General features: G+C 43.7%; 1 protein-coding gene across 2 annotated transcripts in view; it reads left to right on the top strand.

Annotated features, from left to right (window-relative positions):
- KLHL6 (kelch like family member 6) overlaps window positions 1-17,468 on the top strand; it is an 815,903-nt gene that overhangs the window by 742,658 nt on the left and 55,777 nt on the right. Inside the window, exon 7 of one of the 2 annotated variants that reach the window (XM_078665472.1) lies at window positions 16,365-17,181. The exons of the other annotated variant lie outside the window; for it this stretch is intronic. Within the exon in view, the coding sequence (XP_078521598.1) occupies window positions 16,365-16,666 (302 nt within the window). The 3' untranslated portion in view covers window positions 16,667-17,181. Of the gene's footprint in view, window positions 1-16,364; window positions 17,182-17,468 lie in introns of those variants that run through there. 2 annotated transcript variants of the gene reach the window in all.

The following is a 17,468-nucleotide window of genomic DNA, read 5'->3' as shown; positions in this document are numbered from 1 at the left end:
CCCCCCCCCAATTAAAATGTTAAAGCCAGAGGAAGTGGTGGTACCCGGGGCTGGAGGGTCCATGAGATCCCCTCATATTAAAATGCTAAAGCCCCGGAGATGTGGTGCACCCCCGGGCAAAGGTGTCCTTGAGGCTACAGGGGAGGCCATAGGGCTTCCCGGCACTGTTTTTTAAAATAATTTGCCCTGGGGAGTAGCAGTCCCCGGGGCTGTGGGGGGCTCTGCGGGCCCAGCACCTCTTTAATTATGTTTGCCCCGGGGAGGTGCCAGTCGCGGGGGTGCCACATAGTCACACGCGCATTAACTCATAAACTGCCCCGGGCCCACCCAGGGACATTATGGCGGGAGTCGCGGATCCAGTGTGCCACGGATCTTACTTAGAATGTCCACAGGGCGCGTTTACACAGTGGTGAAGAGAGGGGACGGGGGCTGAGGTGATGTGTGCAAACACGCCCTGTGGCGCGTTTTAAGTTGGGGAATTAATTTCACTTCAATCATGAGGGACCATGGGGGCCAACTAGCCTACCAGGTGCTTCCAGGAAGCGCCACTGCGCTGCGTTGCAGCGAGGTGGTGCAGGCATTTCCCCTTTTTACATCTCTCTGCTACGCAGCTCTGTGGCACTTACTGGATGTACCTAGTGGGCTAGTTGGACTCTAGGGACCCTCTGGATTGAAGGGGAATTATTTCCCCAACTTAAAACACGCTAGAGGGCGTGTTTTCACAGTGGTGAAGGGAGGGGATGGTGTAGGAAAGTGGCTCTATATATACTGGACCGAAGTGAAATCAGCCGAACTACGAATTCCAATTTAGTCACCTGTTATCAGGAGAGACCTCAGTGCTGCATCTTTGAGCCCAGTACTGATCCTGAAAAGTAATTCTAACCGTACTTACCAGTAACTTGAATTTCCTTCCAGCTTTTTGCTGAAAAAGTTTCTAAGTGTCAATTTTTGAAACTTACAAATATTCCTCTAAAATAAGCTGAACTATGAATTCCGATTTACTCACCTGTTATCAGGAGAGACCTCAGTGCTGCATCTTTGAGCCCAGTACTGATCTTGACAAGTAATTCTAACCATACATACCAGTAACTTGAATTTCCTTCCATAGGCTAACATTGACTGGTTTCACTTGGAAATACTCTTATAAGTGTAGAGTTTGGAAGTTTAAAATATTCACATAAAATCCTCCGAACAACGAATTCCGATTTACTTACCTGTTATCAGGAGAGAACCCAGTGCAGCATCTTTTAGCCCAGCACTGACCCTGAAAAGTAATTCTAACCATACTTACCAGTAACTTGAATTTCCTTCCATAGGCTAACATTGACTGGTTTCACTTGGAAATTCTTCTAAGTGTGGAATTTTGGAACTTACAAATATTAGTCTAAAATCAGCCAAACTACGAATTCCGATTTACTCACCTGTTATCAGGAGAGACCTCAGTGCTGCATCTTTGAGCCCAGTACTGATCCTGAAAAGTAATTCTAACCGTACTTACCAGTAACTTGAATTTCCTTCCATAGGATATCATTGCCTGCTTTTTGCTGAAAAACTTTCTGTCAATTTTGAAACTTACAAATATTCCTCTAAAATCAGCAGAACTACGAATTCCGATTTACTCACCTGTTATCAGGAGAGACCTCAGTGCTGCATCTTTGAGCCCAGGACTGATTCGGAGATCTTATGTAGTTTGGAGATGGCCTGGTACACTGTTGGAGCGGTATCTGGGATGAAAACACAGCAACTCGATTGGATCACTTTACATACCCCACCTCGGTCTGCAAGTATGATGTCTAGCGCGACCCTGTTCTGAAGGGTCATAAGGCGATCCGACTGGAGCTCAGCAGTCAAGTTACTAAGGGCACCGGCAGTTTCAACTACGGTGGACTCGACCACCCTTGTCAATTGCCTTATGTTCCTGCTGTTAACCATAGGTCCCCAAAACGGCAGAAAACCCTTCAAGAAATCTCCCAATTCTTGTCCTGCAGTGTCTTTCTCATTGAAGACACCTATAACTACCCTTGTCTTGTGGTAATCTGCCGCAGCGGTGTAGGTGGGTGGCAACAGGAACGAAACAAAACATGTGCCCGAAAAATCAGGGGGCAACCACGTGTAGGCTCTATCATGGCAGATGAAATAGGTACCCTTGGCTGCTAGGAACGAAGGGGAAGTCTGGGATGCAAAGACATATGTTTCCGTGCAGATACTCTTTCCTAACTGAGCTCTGGGATTCTTGCCATTACCTTGCAGACATAGGTGACCCTGATGGGGTACAATCCAAATCGGGGAGGATCTCTTAGCTCGCTGTTTCTCACTCAGAGTAACTCCATATCCGGTCACGTTCCATCCAATGTATGCTAGTGTCTCATCTCTCGGGATAGTCTCATAGGAAGTATCTTCCCATATCATATCTACTATACCCTTAACCAGAGCACTATTCTTTGGATTATCTTTTACAGAACGTAGGGGGTAGACTTCATGTGCATAAATGAACATCGTTCTGTATGCCCACACAGAACCATTATGGCTGAAAGGCAGGACCAGGTAAGGGATACCTTTATCAGTAGTGTGAGGCATAAGACCACACACCCAACAGTTAGTTGTGTTCACTACTAATTGGTGTTGGTGCAAAAGCTGAACGAAGAAGTTATTGATAAACTCTAATCTCCTAGCGGACTCATGTTCAGGTAAAGGGTGAAAAGAATGTGAGGAAACAGTAGAAGGAGGCATGGGCTGTGCTGTGGGTGCAAATGTCACTTGAAAAGAGAATAAAACATATCCTATTAAAAACATCATTACGCTAACCAACATGAGAATGCAAAATATCAAAAAACTTTTCTTGGTCATCATTCTACAAATTTCAGCTTTAAAGTTCATCTCTTTGGCAGGTCTCTCCATCTCGAAAAACTCCATCCTCTCTAATTGCTGCTCGCGATGGTAGGGTGTTCTATGCTAAGGAATGCTTCTGTCAGTCCAGGGCAACTCCCTTAGACCAACCAGAACCGTCGACCTAACGTCTTCGGCTGCACTCCAAAGACTTCGGCAACCGCGACCCTACAGCTGAACCCGGATGGTGGTTCGAAAAACAAAAATAAAAAAGTTTCTCAGATGAGAGAGCTGCACTTTTAAAAATAGTAAAGAAAAAGAAATCTTTTTATTTGTCCTTAGTTCTCGGCCACAGGTTATAACGTCTTTTTCCAGGTAATGTCTGGTCCTGAAACAAGAGTTCAGGCTTGGTAGTGTCCAATCGAATTGACGGTGGCACCGCTTCCTGCAAAAGATTGTCACTTTCCTGTTCAGAAATTGTTCCTTTTACACGTTCATCGCTGAAAGGCAGAAAACGAGGCACAGTCTCAGTCTCAGAGTCAGCGATACCCTCCTGGACCCACCGGTCGTACGGCAGAGGCAAAGGGACCCTCTTGCAGTGTACGCCGTGGATCCAGTTCTTCTTTCCTTCCACTCGAACGGCTGATCTCGTTGAGAGAAGGACTAGGTGGGGGCCTGTCCAACGGGGCTGATCATTCTTTGTCCGCTGGAAATTTTTCACCAAAATCCACGAACCAGGATTGATAGTGTGACCTGGATCTTCAGAAACCTGAGGCAGAGAATCGTGAACCTGTTGGTGTAAAACACGCAATTTAGCCGTCAGATCATACAAATAATCAAGCAGTACAGGGTGTTCAATTTCACTGAATTTTGTCGGTCTAGGCACTCCCCATATGTTGGCCGGACGGCCGAACACTATTTCATAGGGACTAAGTCCCACTCGCGAATGCACAGTCATTCTTGTTGATAGGAGTGCTAAAGGCAGAGCGTCAGGCCATTTAAGACCAGAGCTTGCTTGTATCTTGGCTAATTTACGTTTTAGGGTGCCGTTGTAGCACTCTACTAGTCCAGCTGATTGGGGGTAATTTGCAGCGTGGAATTTTTGTTGGATACCTAGTCCTTCACATACTTTCTTCATCACTCGACCTACAAATTCACTCCCATTGTCACTCCAAACCATTCTCGGCAACCCAAATCTGGGGAAGAATTCTTTGACAAGCGCTTTAGCTGTGGACATGGCAGTGTTGTCCTTCAGGGGATATGCTTCTACCCATCTTGAAAAGGCACAAACAACAACAAGTATGTATTTTAAGTTGTTGCACCTCTCCATGTGGATGAAATCTAGCTGCAAAACCTCGAACGGATACGTTGGAGGTGCAAAATGACCAGCTGGAGTTGGAGTTCCCCTACCAGGATTGTATTTCAAGCACACCATGCAATTCTTGACCACATTCTCTGTGCATTTTGGGATTCCAGCATTTTGCCATACTGGAGCCAACAACTTACAAATCCCTTTCACACTGATGTGAGCCATTCCATGGGCCATTGTAACCACTGCAAGCACATATGCATTGGATAACAACCATCGCTGATGTTCTGACAATTCAACCCAACAACCATTTGCATCCAATTTACCCGTACTCTCTCTCCACACACTCAACTCTTTCGCTGTAGCTTCAGCTTGAATAGACTTTACACTCTCTATCGTATCTTCACACATTCCAATGTCACCAACCCATCTCGCAGGGCCTGCAACATACATTCGACTCATCACATCCCTCGCTGTTTCTTTTGCGATTTCATCAGCAAATGCATTGCCACGACCAACATCATCAGTAACCTTCTTATGTGCACTGCATTTCACAATCGTGACTTGCAACGGCAAGGTAAGTGACTCAAGAAGTTCATTCACCAACTGACCATGCTGTATTTTGGCTCCATGCGAAGTCAGAAATCCACGTTCTTTCCACAATCGTCCAAAACTATGGGCCACACCAAATGCATACTGGCTGTCAGTATATATGGTCACTTTCATTCCTTTTAATAACACACACGCTCTTGTAAGTGCAATCAACTCTGCTGCTTGAGCTGAATTATGTGGGATACGTGCAGCTTCAACAATCGTATGCAAAGTCGTAACAGCGTATGCTGCAGTCGTATCACCATTCGGAAGCTTGAAGCATGAACCATCCATCCATAAGGTACCATCATATTTCACAAGAGGAGTGTCCCTAAGATCTACTCTCCCTTTCGTTTCTTCCTCTGTTTTAAGAAAACAATCATGCTGTTCAGAAACATCTGTTTCTGCTACAATCGGCAGCAACGTAGCTGGATTCAACGTGTTGCATCTTTTTATGTGCACATGACTCGCTAAAAGTGTCAACTCGTAACCTGACAATCGAGCACTAGTTAAGTGCTGTGTCTTGGTCCTGTTTAACAAAATGTCCACTGCATGTGGAACCATTACAATTAACATATTATTCATCACTAACCCAGCAGACTGCCGAATAGAAACAGCTGCTGCCGCTGTGGCTCTCACACAACTCAGCAACGCTCTAGCTACCGGATCCAAAGTCGACGAAAAATACGCGCATGGACGTTGCTTGTCCCCAAAAGACTGTGTCAACACTGACAATGCACAACCTTCTTTCTCATGGACATACAGTGTAAAAGGCTTACTGTAGTCAGGGGTACCCAACACAGGAGCCGAACATAATGCATCACGCAATTCGGTAAAACTTTTCTGACAATCCTCAGACCATGGAAGGGGATTCGGTGTATCTTTACAAGTCAATGCTACCAAGGGTTTGGCCAGCAGAGAAAAATTCGGTATCCATTGCCTGCAATAGGATGTAATGCCCAAGAAAGCGCGCACTTCTCTCTGTGTCCTTGGCACACTCAATTTTGCAATTGCCTGAATTCTTTCTGGGGTCAGTTTCCTTCCCTCCTTCGATAAGAGATGACCTAAGTAGGTCACTTCTTGTCGACAATATTGTAGGTTTGAAAGGGACACTTTGTGATGCAAATCAGACAAATGACGCAACAATGACAATGTTGCTTCTTTACAAATTTCCTCAGTATCTGCAGCGACTAGCAAATCGTCAACGTACTGAATAAGGGTAGCGCCATCAGGTAGAATAACTGTATCAAGTTGTGTTTTTAAAGCCTGACTATATATCAATGGACTATCACAATAGCCCTGGGGAGCGCGTTTGAACCGGAAGCTTCGTCCTCCTAAACAGAAGCCGAAAATATCCCTACTCTCCTCGGCGATTAGGATGCTGAAAAAGGCATTTTTCAGGTCAATCACTGAGAACCAAGTGGCAGAAGCTGGAATCATCGTTAATAAGGCAGTGATATCAGGGACAACTGGAAACTGTGGCACAACTATTTTATTCACCTCCCTAAGATCAATTACAAATCTGTAAACAGGTGGCTGGAAAGGGTCAGTGCGCTTCAAAACAGGCAAAACAGGACTATTGCAAACGTTGCCTCTTGTCTCTTCAATTACATCTTTTTCGATCAAATCATAAATGATCGCTAGCAACGCTTTTTCCCCTTCACTAGAGATTTTGTATTGAGGAATGCGTGGCATTTTAACATTGGCTGTCAATGTCACAACATATGGCGGTATTTCCAAAAGACCCACATCATTAGGACCAGTAGCCCAAAGAATATCAGGAAGAGATAACAATTCTGCCGGAAGTTTATTCTTCGACAAATACATTGGGGAGACCACTTTCTTACCCAGTGTAAGCTGTACTCCTGAAGGAGAACAATACAAGGTTGCATACAATCTTTTTAACAGATCCAATCCTAACAAGTTCTCACCACAACCCGTTGTCAAAATAAGGGGTGCTTCCAATTCATAAGGTCCAACAGAAAGGGACATAGGACTAGAAAGTGGGTTCCTAACCGGGGCGCCAGAAAAACCTACTGAAACATTCATTTCGCCAGACAAAGGTGCGCCAGGGAGTTTAGAGTGTATAATAGAACTCTTTGTAGCAGCAGTATCCAACAGAAAAGGCTCTGACACACCTGATGTAATCACCTCAACATAAGGTCCACTCTGATCTACTGGAACTGAAACAACTCCCTCTCTTTGTCTATGGCTGTCCTAGCAATCATTACCTTCCATACTCTCATCTTCTGCATCGTAGTCATCAGCACAGTATTGAGGTGTCCTACCAGACGCGTTATTCTGCTGATCAAAACTATTCATTGAATTCTGAGGCGGAAAAGAACGCACGTTCTGGGGGAAATTTCCACGTCCTCTACCTCTAGGCGCTTGTGGAGTATCTCGACCTCTTGCACTAGAAACACCATCCATACGCTGTAACAAAGCAGGGCAACTACTTTTAAAATTACCTTCTTCTTTGCAATATGCACACTGATTAGGGCCTACAGAAAAACGTGGTTGAGAAAACTCGAACCTTTGCGAGTTTCTCTGAAATTGCTGAGGTTGCTGATAATCACGCTGGCCACCACGAGGCGGATAAGCTTGCTGTAAAAGAACCTTAGTTTTTAACTCTTTAGTTTTCTTGTCTGCTCTATCTTTTTCGTCCTTATCTCTATTTTCATAATACTGTGCAGTAGCCAATATCTGTGCTGATGAGGAAACGGCCCAAGAACTCTCTGAATCTTTCAATTTTTTACACAACTCAGGAAGCAAATTATGTACGAACTTGTCAACGAACAACCGTTGACCACCTTCTGTACTCATATCTGGACCACTGTGGTCGATAAAAGTCTCCTCAAACCTAGTGAAGAAATCAGACACGGTTTCCTCTTTCTTCTGCTTACATGCAGACAATTTGTCCCAATTCATCTCATAGCAGGCATTAAAGTCTTCATGTAGGTAACAATTTTACAAGGGAGTTCTGCAACTACAGGCTCAGGTTTAGCACCACCAACTTGTCGGCCATCTGCAGCAGCAATATTAGCCCATGTATCACCTAACTCCGGCGCATGATCTGTGTGACGAATCAAACCCCATAAAGGCTGTGGAACCACATTCCCAAACAACATGTCGATATCGGCTAAATTCATAATGCATGAGTCTGCAGTCTGAGATAGTTCCTTATAATATCCTGCAGGATTTTTACGGGGGTCAGGCAAAGTCTGTTTAAGGGCCAAAACTTCAGCTCGCTTCCAAGGAACATGTACAAAAATACGCGGAAAATGTGCCGGTATAGCATCGATATTATTAGGGACATCAGCTGCAACGGCTTCCTTCCATACCGGAGGAACTTCTCTCATGGGGTATTGTCTCGCTTTCCTCTTAACAGAGGAATCATGCTCAAACAATGATCGAGAAACACCCTCACTCCTAAACGACAACAATGTCGCAACTGCTTTTTCAACATCGGAACCCACAATTGTGCCTTTTGCAAACTCGTACCGTACACGACACAGCTCAGGCGGATTGCATTCTAAATCATTTTCCTCCAATTCCTCACAAAGAAAAACACACATTTTCTCGAAAACGTATCTCTGCTTCGGTGCTTCCCACTGATGGAAGACATCCATAACAGAATCTAGCACATATCTTGTGGGGTCTGTAACCCATTTGCGTGCAAAAATAATTCAATGTTTACCACTCTCTAGAGTCGGGCATTTGACTACGCAACTGTTTGTGTGTTGAAACAGGGGTCATACTTGGTGCTCCAAAAAGAGGATACAGAAGACTAGCAACCGTATCAGTCATTCTCAGCCGAACAGAAAGAGAAGTCGGCGAAAGAACAGGAGAAAAAGCAGAGTGCGGTAAAGCAGATGCAGATGCAGACGCAGAGGCAGTAATAGGAGGGACATCAGAAGAGGTAGTCAGTGCAGTAGGCAAAGTTGTAGGAAGTACAGGGGGAGCAGGTAGCAAAGTCAGCGGCCCTTGAGGAGGCTGAGCCGTAGCAGTGGGAGCCAACTGAAGAGGAGCTGGCAGTTGTGGAAGAACCTGAGGCACAACAACCGGAGGTTGCACAACTAAAGGTTGCGGAGGTGCAGTAGCACTCTGCGCATAGGGGGGTGGCGAATTCAATAAGTGAGACATTAAAGGATCTTTCTCAAGTTCTTTTGCTGCATCTTGCTGAAGAGGCGGTAAAACTGGATAACATTTATCGATTGCCATTTTACGTTGCCGTGCAACTGCTCACTCGCTTGTTCTTCTTCATCATCTTTATACTGCATAGCAGCTTGCATTATCGAAATATCCTTTTCTCTTTTATTCTTTTTAGCTAATTTAATTTCTTTCTGTTTGGCTTCCTTTCGCCATAGGCGGAAGGAGTCAAACATCGCCGGCCGGGCTTTCTTTTTAAAGAGTCTAACCTCTAGGTTATCTAAAATCTCTGTGTCAAAACTACCATATTGGGGCCATTTTAAAACACCGTCCTTTCTGGTGTATCGGATCCATACTTCATTATATGTGATTGGGCCTACGCCGTGCTTCACATAGAGCTCATATGTCGGAGTTCCAATCGGAGGAACCGGACACGAGTCCTCCAACCGGGAATCCCTATTACAACCAAGACAAAACAAATTTCCAAGTCTGCTAAGACCAGGCATCTTCGCTCTCTAGTCTAGCTTCAAACTTCAAAGGATTATCGAAATACGATAGTCTTGTGAATACACGAGTCCCTCGGCTTTGGTACTTGCAAGTTCCAAATCAAAGATCCCAAGGGGATACCCAAACTAAGAACCAAACTAAGGACTGGGAGACGCTCCACTTATACTTAACTGAGGTATCGATGACGTCACCAGAAGACTCGTCTATCGTTTCGCTCTACAAATCATCAAGGGTCCAAGACAGGGCGATAGTCAGGGCAGCAGTCCTTCGTAGCCGTCGGGAAGCGGGGAACCTCGCAGCAAAGACTTTCGGACCACGACGCCATACAGGGGTCGATGAAGTGGTTGGCCTTCCTCCAGAATTTCACACGAAGCTCCTCACGAACCTCAGGCTTGGACCGGTACCGCTGAAATCACCCCACGTTGGGCGCCAACTGAAGTACTGGGTTTTTAAGAACCCAGCGGTGCCAGGGAACACACCCTAAGACTTCGAGTCCTTCCTGTCCCAGACTACAGAAACACAGAGTCTTCTAGGTGAAGTCAAAGATCGAATTTATTGGCTGCAGCCAGTAACAGGTATTCTAGAAGTACAACACGGTGTATATTCTCAGGAGACTGCTCAATTTACAAAGCCAGCCATCCTTCTTTTATACAAAATATTATGCTTTAGGCAAACATTCCTTATTTTACAGTTGGCCATTCACATATTTTTACAACAATGAAAAAGCAGATTCATGATGACAAGCCTATTTTCAGTTTGTCCAGCCCACAATCAATTTCCCGGCAAGGCCCAACATTTCCATCAGATATCGGACGGACCCCTAATAAAATCGGGCACCTCCTCCTCGTAAAGCAAGTCATAAAGTAAGAAACAGAGACAGGTGTGTGTAAGATTAGGCATGGTTTGTGTGCGATAAAGGGTTTATGGTATGCCATGCCTTGATCTAATCTTGATCGGTCACTGGGAAAGGAACTGACCGAACAGGTTTGGCTTCAGGCAGTGGAGTCAGCTTGCCCAGATCACAGGGAAGTCAGCAAAGGTGTACGTGTCCTTCAGACTCGTTTTTGGCCTTAGTCATCGGCCTATGTGAGGGCAACCACAAAATGGCTGCTGCATACAAAATGGAACCCGAGGGTTCAGGACGAGATTCCTGATTTCAGGGTGATCTCGCCACTCGAATGAGACGAAAATGCTCGTACATAGTGTACTCGTCATTCTCGGTCCGCTGATACCAAAATCGTCATGATTCGACAATGTTTATGACACGGGTCCAGAATTTTCAGTACCACAACCAGTAACTTGAATTTCCTTCCATAGGCTAACATTGACTGGTTTTACTTGGAAATACTCTTATAAGTGTGGAGTTTTGGAAGTTTAAAATATTCTCATAAAATCCTCCGAACAACGAATTCCGATTTACTCACCTGTTATCAGGAGAGAACCCAGTGCTGCATCTTTTAGCCCAGCACTGACCCTAAAAAGTAATTCTAACCGTACTTACCAGTAATTTGAATTTCCTTCCATAGGAATCCATTGTCTGGTTTTCACCAGAAAAGTTTCTAAGTGTCTATTTTCACAAACTACAAATATTCCTTAAAAAACGCATGTGTGACTTAAACACATTCTTTCAACTGTTTACAGGTGATGCACCAGTGCTGGATCCAGGATCCACCACTGAATAAGAAAAAATAACGTTAACACTACTTACCTGCTAAGTGAATTTTCTCCCATAGGATAGCATTGGTGATTCTATGTGAATTTTTTTTCAACTTTTAAAATACAATAATATTCCTTAAAAATCACTACAGTAACCAAAACACTTTTACTCACCTGTTTACAGGAGATGTCCCAGGACTGAATCTAGGATCGAGTCCTGTGGTTAGAAAAGTAATCCATAAAGTAACTCATTGCATTTAACTAGAACTTCACATTGAGCTCAATGTTGCATTGTGTTTGAAATTGTGTTGCCCATTGCAACAACTGTAAAACTGTACTTAAAAGTATATTGCCTATTTGCAAAGTATTTAAACTAAAGTAATTCATTCTGAGAAAGCATATTTTGTAATGTAATGTATAATGTCATTATAATGAAATTTAAAAAGTAAAATATCTAAAAATAAATAGTTTAAAAACATGTAGTAAATCAGTATCAAAAAGATAAATATAAACTTAATACATTTAAAAATTTTCATTTACAAAACCTTTGAAATTCACTGAAAGAACCATAGGTTTCAGATATGTCATAGTTAGGAATTAGCATTTAAAAATACTGTGAAATTCACTGAAAAAAACATAGGTTTCAGACATGTTATATTTAGGAATTAGCATTTAAAAACCTTAGAAATTCACTGAAAAAAACATAGGCTTCAGGGGTGTTATAGTTAGCTGGACATTTCACTAATACAAAACCATTGAAATTCCTCCGTTATAGTTAGTTCTACTAACTATAACTCGCGCGCCCGCAATCCACTGCTGATGATGTCACATATTACATCATTCATTCATGACATGGTCAGTGACATCACTGATGACATCACTGATGACATCTCAAATCACATCACTGATGACGCCACTATTATACACCACTCCAATGTATGATACTGCACTAAACTCTGTCCCACTCTATGCCATTCGACTGTACGCCTCTTCACTCTATGCTATTCCACTGTATGCCATTTCACTCTACGACAGTTCACAGTATGCTATTTCACACTATGCCACTGGACTGTATGCTACTCCAGTATACACCCGTCCACTCTACATCACACAATTCTGCACTATCCCATTGGATGCCACTCCAGTCCACGGTACTCCACTGTATACTATTCCACTCTTCCCCACTACACTGTACGCTAATCCAGTATCTAGCACTATACTGTAGGTCTTTGCAGTCTACACCACTCCACTATATGCTATTCCACTCTACACCACGCAACTGTATGACACTCCATCCTCTGGTATTCCACTGTATGCCTCTCCAGTACAATCCATGGTGCACCACTCTGCTTTACCTCACTACATTGTACAGTATTTCATTGGACAGCGCTCCAGTTGTATGCGCTACCCCACTTTACTGTACGTCATTGCAGTCTACGCCACCCCAATGTATGTCACCGCACTGTATGCTACTCTACTCTAGTTGACTCCAATTAAGCCACTCCACTCTATGTCACTCAGGACTACGCTATTCCATTGGGCGCCTCTCCAGTCTACGGGGCTCAGCTGTACACTATTCTACTCTTCCCTACCACACTGCATGCTACTCCAGTATATCACACTACACTATAGTCTATGCACTCTATGCTCCTCTACTATACGCTATTCCACTCTGCACCACTCATACTGTATGACAATGCACTCTATGGTATTCCACTGTATGCCACTCCAGTATACAACACTACACTGTATGCTATTACGCTGTATGCCACAACACTGTATGTTGCTCCACTGTACCCTACTCCAGTGTATGCCACTCCTCTGTACGCCACTCTATTGTACTCTATTCCATTGGATGCTGTTGCTCTGTACGTCACTCCATTGTGTGTTATTCCACTATCCGCTATTCCACTGTACGCCACTCCACTCTATGCTCTCCAGCTTTATGCCACTCCACTGTATGACGTTTCAGTGTACTCTATTCCACTCTATGCCACTCCACTCTTCTAAACGTCACTGCACACTATTCCCCTGTACTGTATTACACTGAATTGTATTACAATGAATGATACTCCACTGTACAGTACTCCACTGCATGCCACTATGGAGTATGCCACTCCACTCTATAACACTCCACTCTACGACATTCTCCTCCACTTTATATAATTCTGCTCTCTAAAACTCTGCTTTATGGCACTATACAACATTCTTCCCCACTCCAATTTACAACTCCACTCTGTGCTATACACTTCATTGTGAAACACTCTATTCCACTATACAGCACTGTTGAATACTTTATAACACAGCATTCCACTCTACTATATGATACACCACTCCAATTTATAACAGTTTGCTCGAACCAGTGCTATGCGACTACTCTGTACTTCACTCCATGGCACTCTACTCTACGACACACCTATACACTCTAATATACTTTCTTCCACACTATGGTACACCATTCCCCTTCACGGTACTCTACTTTACTATACTGGATGAGATTATACCGCCCTCTATGCCACTGTCGAACTATCAACTCTACGTAGCTCCACTGCACGACACTCTACTTTACTTTATAAAACTCTACTCTACAACATTCTATTACACTGAATGGAACCCTCCAACAAACTATATCTCTCTGCACAATACTTTATTACTGTATGTCCTTGTACAAAACTCTACAATACTCTTCTCCAGTATACCACACTGTATGCAACTCTTTGAATGCCACTGCATCCCACTTTACTCCACTGTACTCCAGGGCACAGTATTCCACTGTACTCCACTCAGCTCCACTCCAGTCTTGCCTTTCTACAATATACGGCTGTATGCCAATCCACTCTAGCACACTCTAGAACACTGTACTGTCCTCTACGCCACTGTAGAAAACTGTACTATACTGTATCCACCCTGTAGCTTTCTGAAGGAGGCTGACGTGTCTAATTATATTTTATAATGCAATTTTAACAATGCAGTCTGCTTCCAGCTGCCCCATTCAGTGTTTGTTTCATGTTAAGTTTAAGTGTTTTTCATATCATTTAATAACACTAAGGATGCTATGTTGATGTTCATGCAGGCCAAAGATTACGGTTAGACTATTCACCTGTAGAATTATTCTTTCCAACTCGTGAGTGTCAGGTTAATTTTGTGACATGCTAACAAAAAATCTAAATATTAAAAATAACAATATTTATGTTTCTTAGCAGCACAACCCCAAATCCAAATACACTTTTAATATCTCTATCAAGGCTACACATGTTTGTGTGTGAGGACTCCATCCACAAATGCTCCCTGGATTTGTCCTGTTTCCTGTCCCTATTCTGTTCATTAACCTATACACCATGAACCCGATTCTCAAAGGCAATCTGAGACAAACATTTAAGTGTATGATTTTTGGTATTTACTTAGGTCAATTTCGAGTCGTATCTTTACATCTGCAGTCGGGCCGGAATCTCCGGCTCAAGCCGTACTCTCTGGCTCAGGCCGGACTCCCGGCTCGGAATGGATGAAGTGTAATCAATGGGCTGGAACACAATTTTTACCAAAAGAAACATTAAGAACGTAAGATAAATGGTAGAGGAGGTCATGAAATTCAGTCTGGCCAGGGAAAAGTTTGTGGTCAGACACTGCATCACATCCCAGAAAAGTTTGCTTGGTACATGCAGTCCACAATTTGCACTCCCCTCAGTGTTGACTTATGTGTTAAACCACACTCAGTGTTGACTCTAGTGTTACACCAAACTTTGCTGTAACAGTTCAGCCAACACTGAGGGGAGCACAAATTGTGGCCTGCAGGTACCATGATGCAAAGGAGCAACTTTTTGGGGATGTGGTGTAGTGTCCGTCCACACCATTTTCCCTGCCCAATCTGATTTTCATGGCCTCGTCTACCATTTATCTCATGTTCCCTAATGTTCCTTTTTGTAAAAATGGTGTTCCGGCCCATTGATTACACTTCATCTGGCCTGAGCCGGTTATTCCGTCCCGGGTGCGGAGATTAAGGCCCAAGACGAGGAGTATGGACTTTTGTCTCAGATTGCCTTTGTGAATTGGGCCCTATATGTGCAGTTTTAACCAAGACATTGCTGGAAGCGAAGTACGCCATAAAAAATAGGTGGAAAAGAAGCGTTCTGTAGAAACACCCTATACTTCTCCATTTTAACAACGTAGCCTCTGAAGATCCGACACAATTTTTGCCCCTTTCATCATTACAGACCTCATATACTCAATAACAGCCTACCTGTGATCACAAGCGGAAAGAAAGCTTATGGGGAGATTTTAAGCTTAGGGAAAAGGTGTGTTTTAGAGCATTCTTAGTACTTTCCAAAGTGCACCTCAACAAGGAAATGAAGTGGTAGAAATTTCCATAAGACTGAGTCTTGTGAAAGCAGGAATTTCACCCTAAGCTTTTCTATCTTGTCAAACACATCTTCACATTGCTAAATTAAATCTGGCTAAACTAAACTGTTTGAAACTAAGAATAAGTATACGAAAAGTAAACTAAGCGTAGTTAAAGATTTGGAAATCAAACAGAACTAATAAAACATTACTGAACTCCCCACTAGAAAAACTGCATTAAACATAAATAAACATAGGAAAAAGAAAATGGCTTCAAGTAAAATCATAAATCAAATCCTATCTAAGATTAGATTAGATTAGATTAAAATACTTGTAAAGCGCATGGCTGCCTCGGCAAAGTGGCGTCCCAGCGCTGGAGCAAGACTAAGCAGGGGACAAGACCAAGAAGTTAGACCTGAGAAAAGAGCCAGGTCTTCACAAGATGTCTGAAGGCCTGATGGTCAGGGTTACTGCAAACGTGTAGAGGGAGGGAATTCCATAGAGCGCGGGCCAGCTGTCTAAAGGAGCGGCCGCCAGATCTAGTTCTACATATGCGAGGGATACGTGCAAGACGCCTGTTCGCCGAATGCAGTGCACGCGGCGGGGAGTAAAGGGTGCACAGATCGCCTAGAATGTCTGGGGCGATTCCTGTCAGTATCTTGTGCGTGAAGCAGAGCGCCTTAAAGCAAACACCCTATTCGAGGGGCAGCCAATGTAGGCAATGGAGGAGATTAGAGGCATGGCTGAATTTAGGGAGGGCGAAGATGGCACGTGCTGCCGCGTTCTGAACCCGCTGCAGTCGGTCAAGCACGGATCTATTAGAGCCTAAAGCAAGGATCTCAAAATCAAAGAAAGATAAACCTAACTGATCATAACCTGATGAACGCCCTTGGCGAGTGCATCCCTTGCTCGATAATGCATTAGTGTGAATGTGTGCATTGGTTGTAGTGGAGGATGCTCCTGACTTTCTTCTTCATGTGTTGTTTTTCAGGTGGTGCAATGAAGGCTCTCTACTCATACAGCCCTATCGAAGACACGTGGTGCTTAGTGACACATTTCAGCCACGAGCGGGCCAGCTGTGGGATTGCGGCATGCAGCAATAAGCTCTTCATCACAGGTGGGAGGGACGAGAAAAACGAGGTCATTGCTACAGTGTTGTGCTGGGACCCAGAGAGTCGGAAACTGACTGAGGAGTGCGTCCTACCCAGAGGCGTTTCCCACCATGGCAGCGTCACTATCAGAAAGTCATACACACACATCCGACGGATCATCCCAGGCGCAGTGTCTGTCTGATGTTGATAGGCAGGAGACAGACTCCTCCTGCCACCGCCTGGCATCCTATGTGGTTATTTATTCAAATGCACGAAAAGTCATTTCCTTTTATAACATTAGCTACCAAATGTGTCATTGAACTTGACAAACGATGGGCAGTTGTATCTGAACACAGAAATGCAAAGTCCAAAAGTCTATCCTCAGGTCTGTACGGATATATTTATTTTCATGGTTGGAGCCAGCATACCAGGATGCGAGATACAAAAAAGACAATTAAATAGATGAGGTTGCACATTGTAGAATTTTTGCCATGAAAATACGTCTACGTTTTTTGTACGAAGTCTATCATCAGAGAGAAAAGGGGAAATAAAATGATAGGTTCATGAGTGCTAATATTTGCATCCTCCCCATGTCCAGGAAGGCATGATCCTGGGAGAGTGAAGATTTCGTAAACATTCAGAGGACAAAAAGGCAAATAGAATGTTACATCTTGCAGAAGAAACTGGTGTCACATGGTAATGCAATAAAAAAAAAAATCGTAAACAATAATACTGTAAAAAAGGAATTGCATGACAACATGAAAGACTCCAGTGTCCCAGCATCTGCACTGCATATACCAACACTTAGGGGCCTATTAGGACGTTGGTCGGATGAGCGTCCAACCGGCACCGTAGTGGGATGGAATCCACCTGCGTCCCCCCCCCCATGGGCAGTCGAAAACATCATTTTCAAGTCTCGCCTACGTAGCGCATAGGCAAAAAGACCTTTTGCAATCGCATTGGCTTTTCAGCCAAAAACGTGCACATTTTCATTGCTTTCAATA

Source organism: Lissotriton helveticus, chromosome 11 (assembly GCF_964261635.1).
Source record: "Lissotriton helveticus chromosome 11, aLisHel1.1, whole genome shotgun sequence".
In the NCBI taxonomy this organism is placed as follows: Eukaryota; Metazoa; Chordata; class Amphibia; order Caudata; family Salamandridae; genus Lissotriton; species Lissotriton helveticus.
Note: the sequence above shows the minus strand (reverse complement) of the source record. Positions and strands in the feature narration are given on the sequence as shown.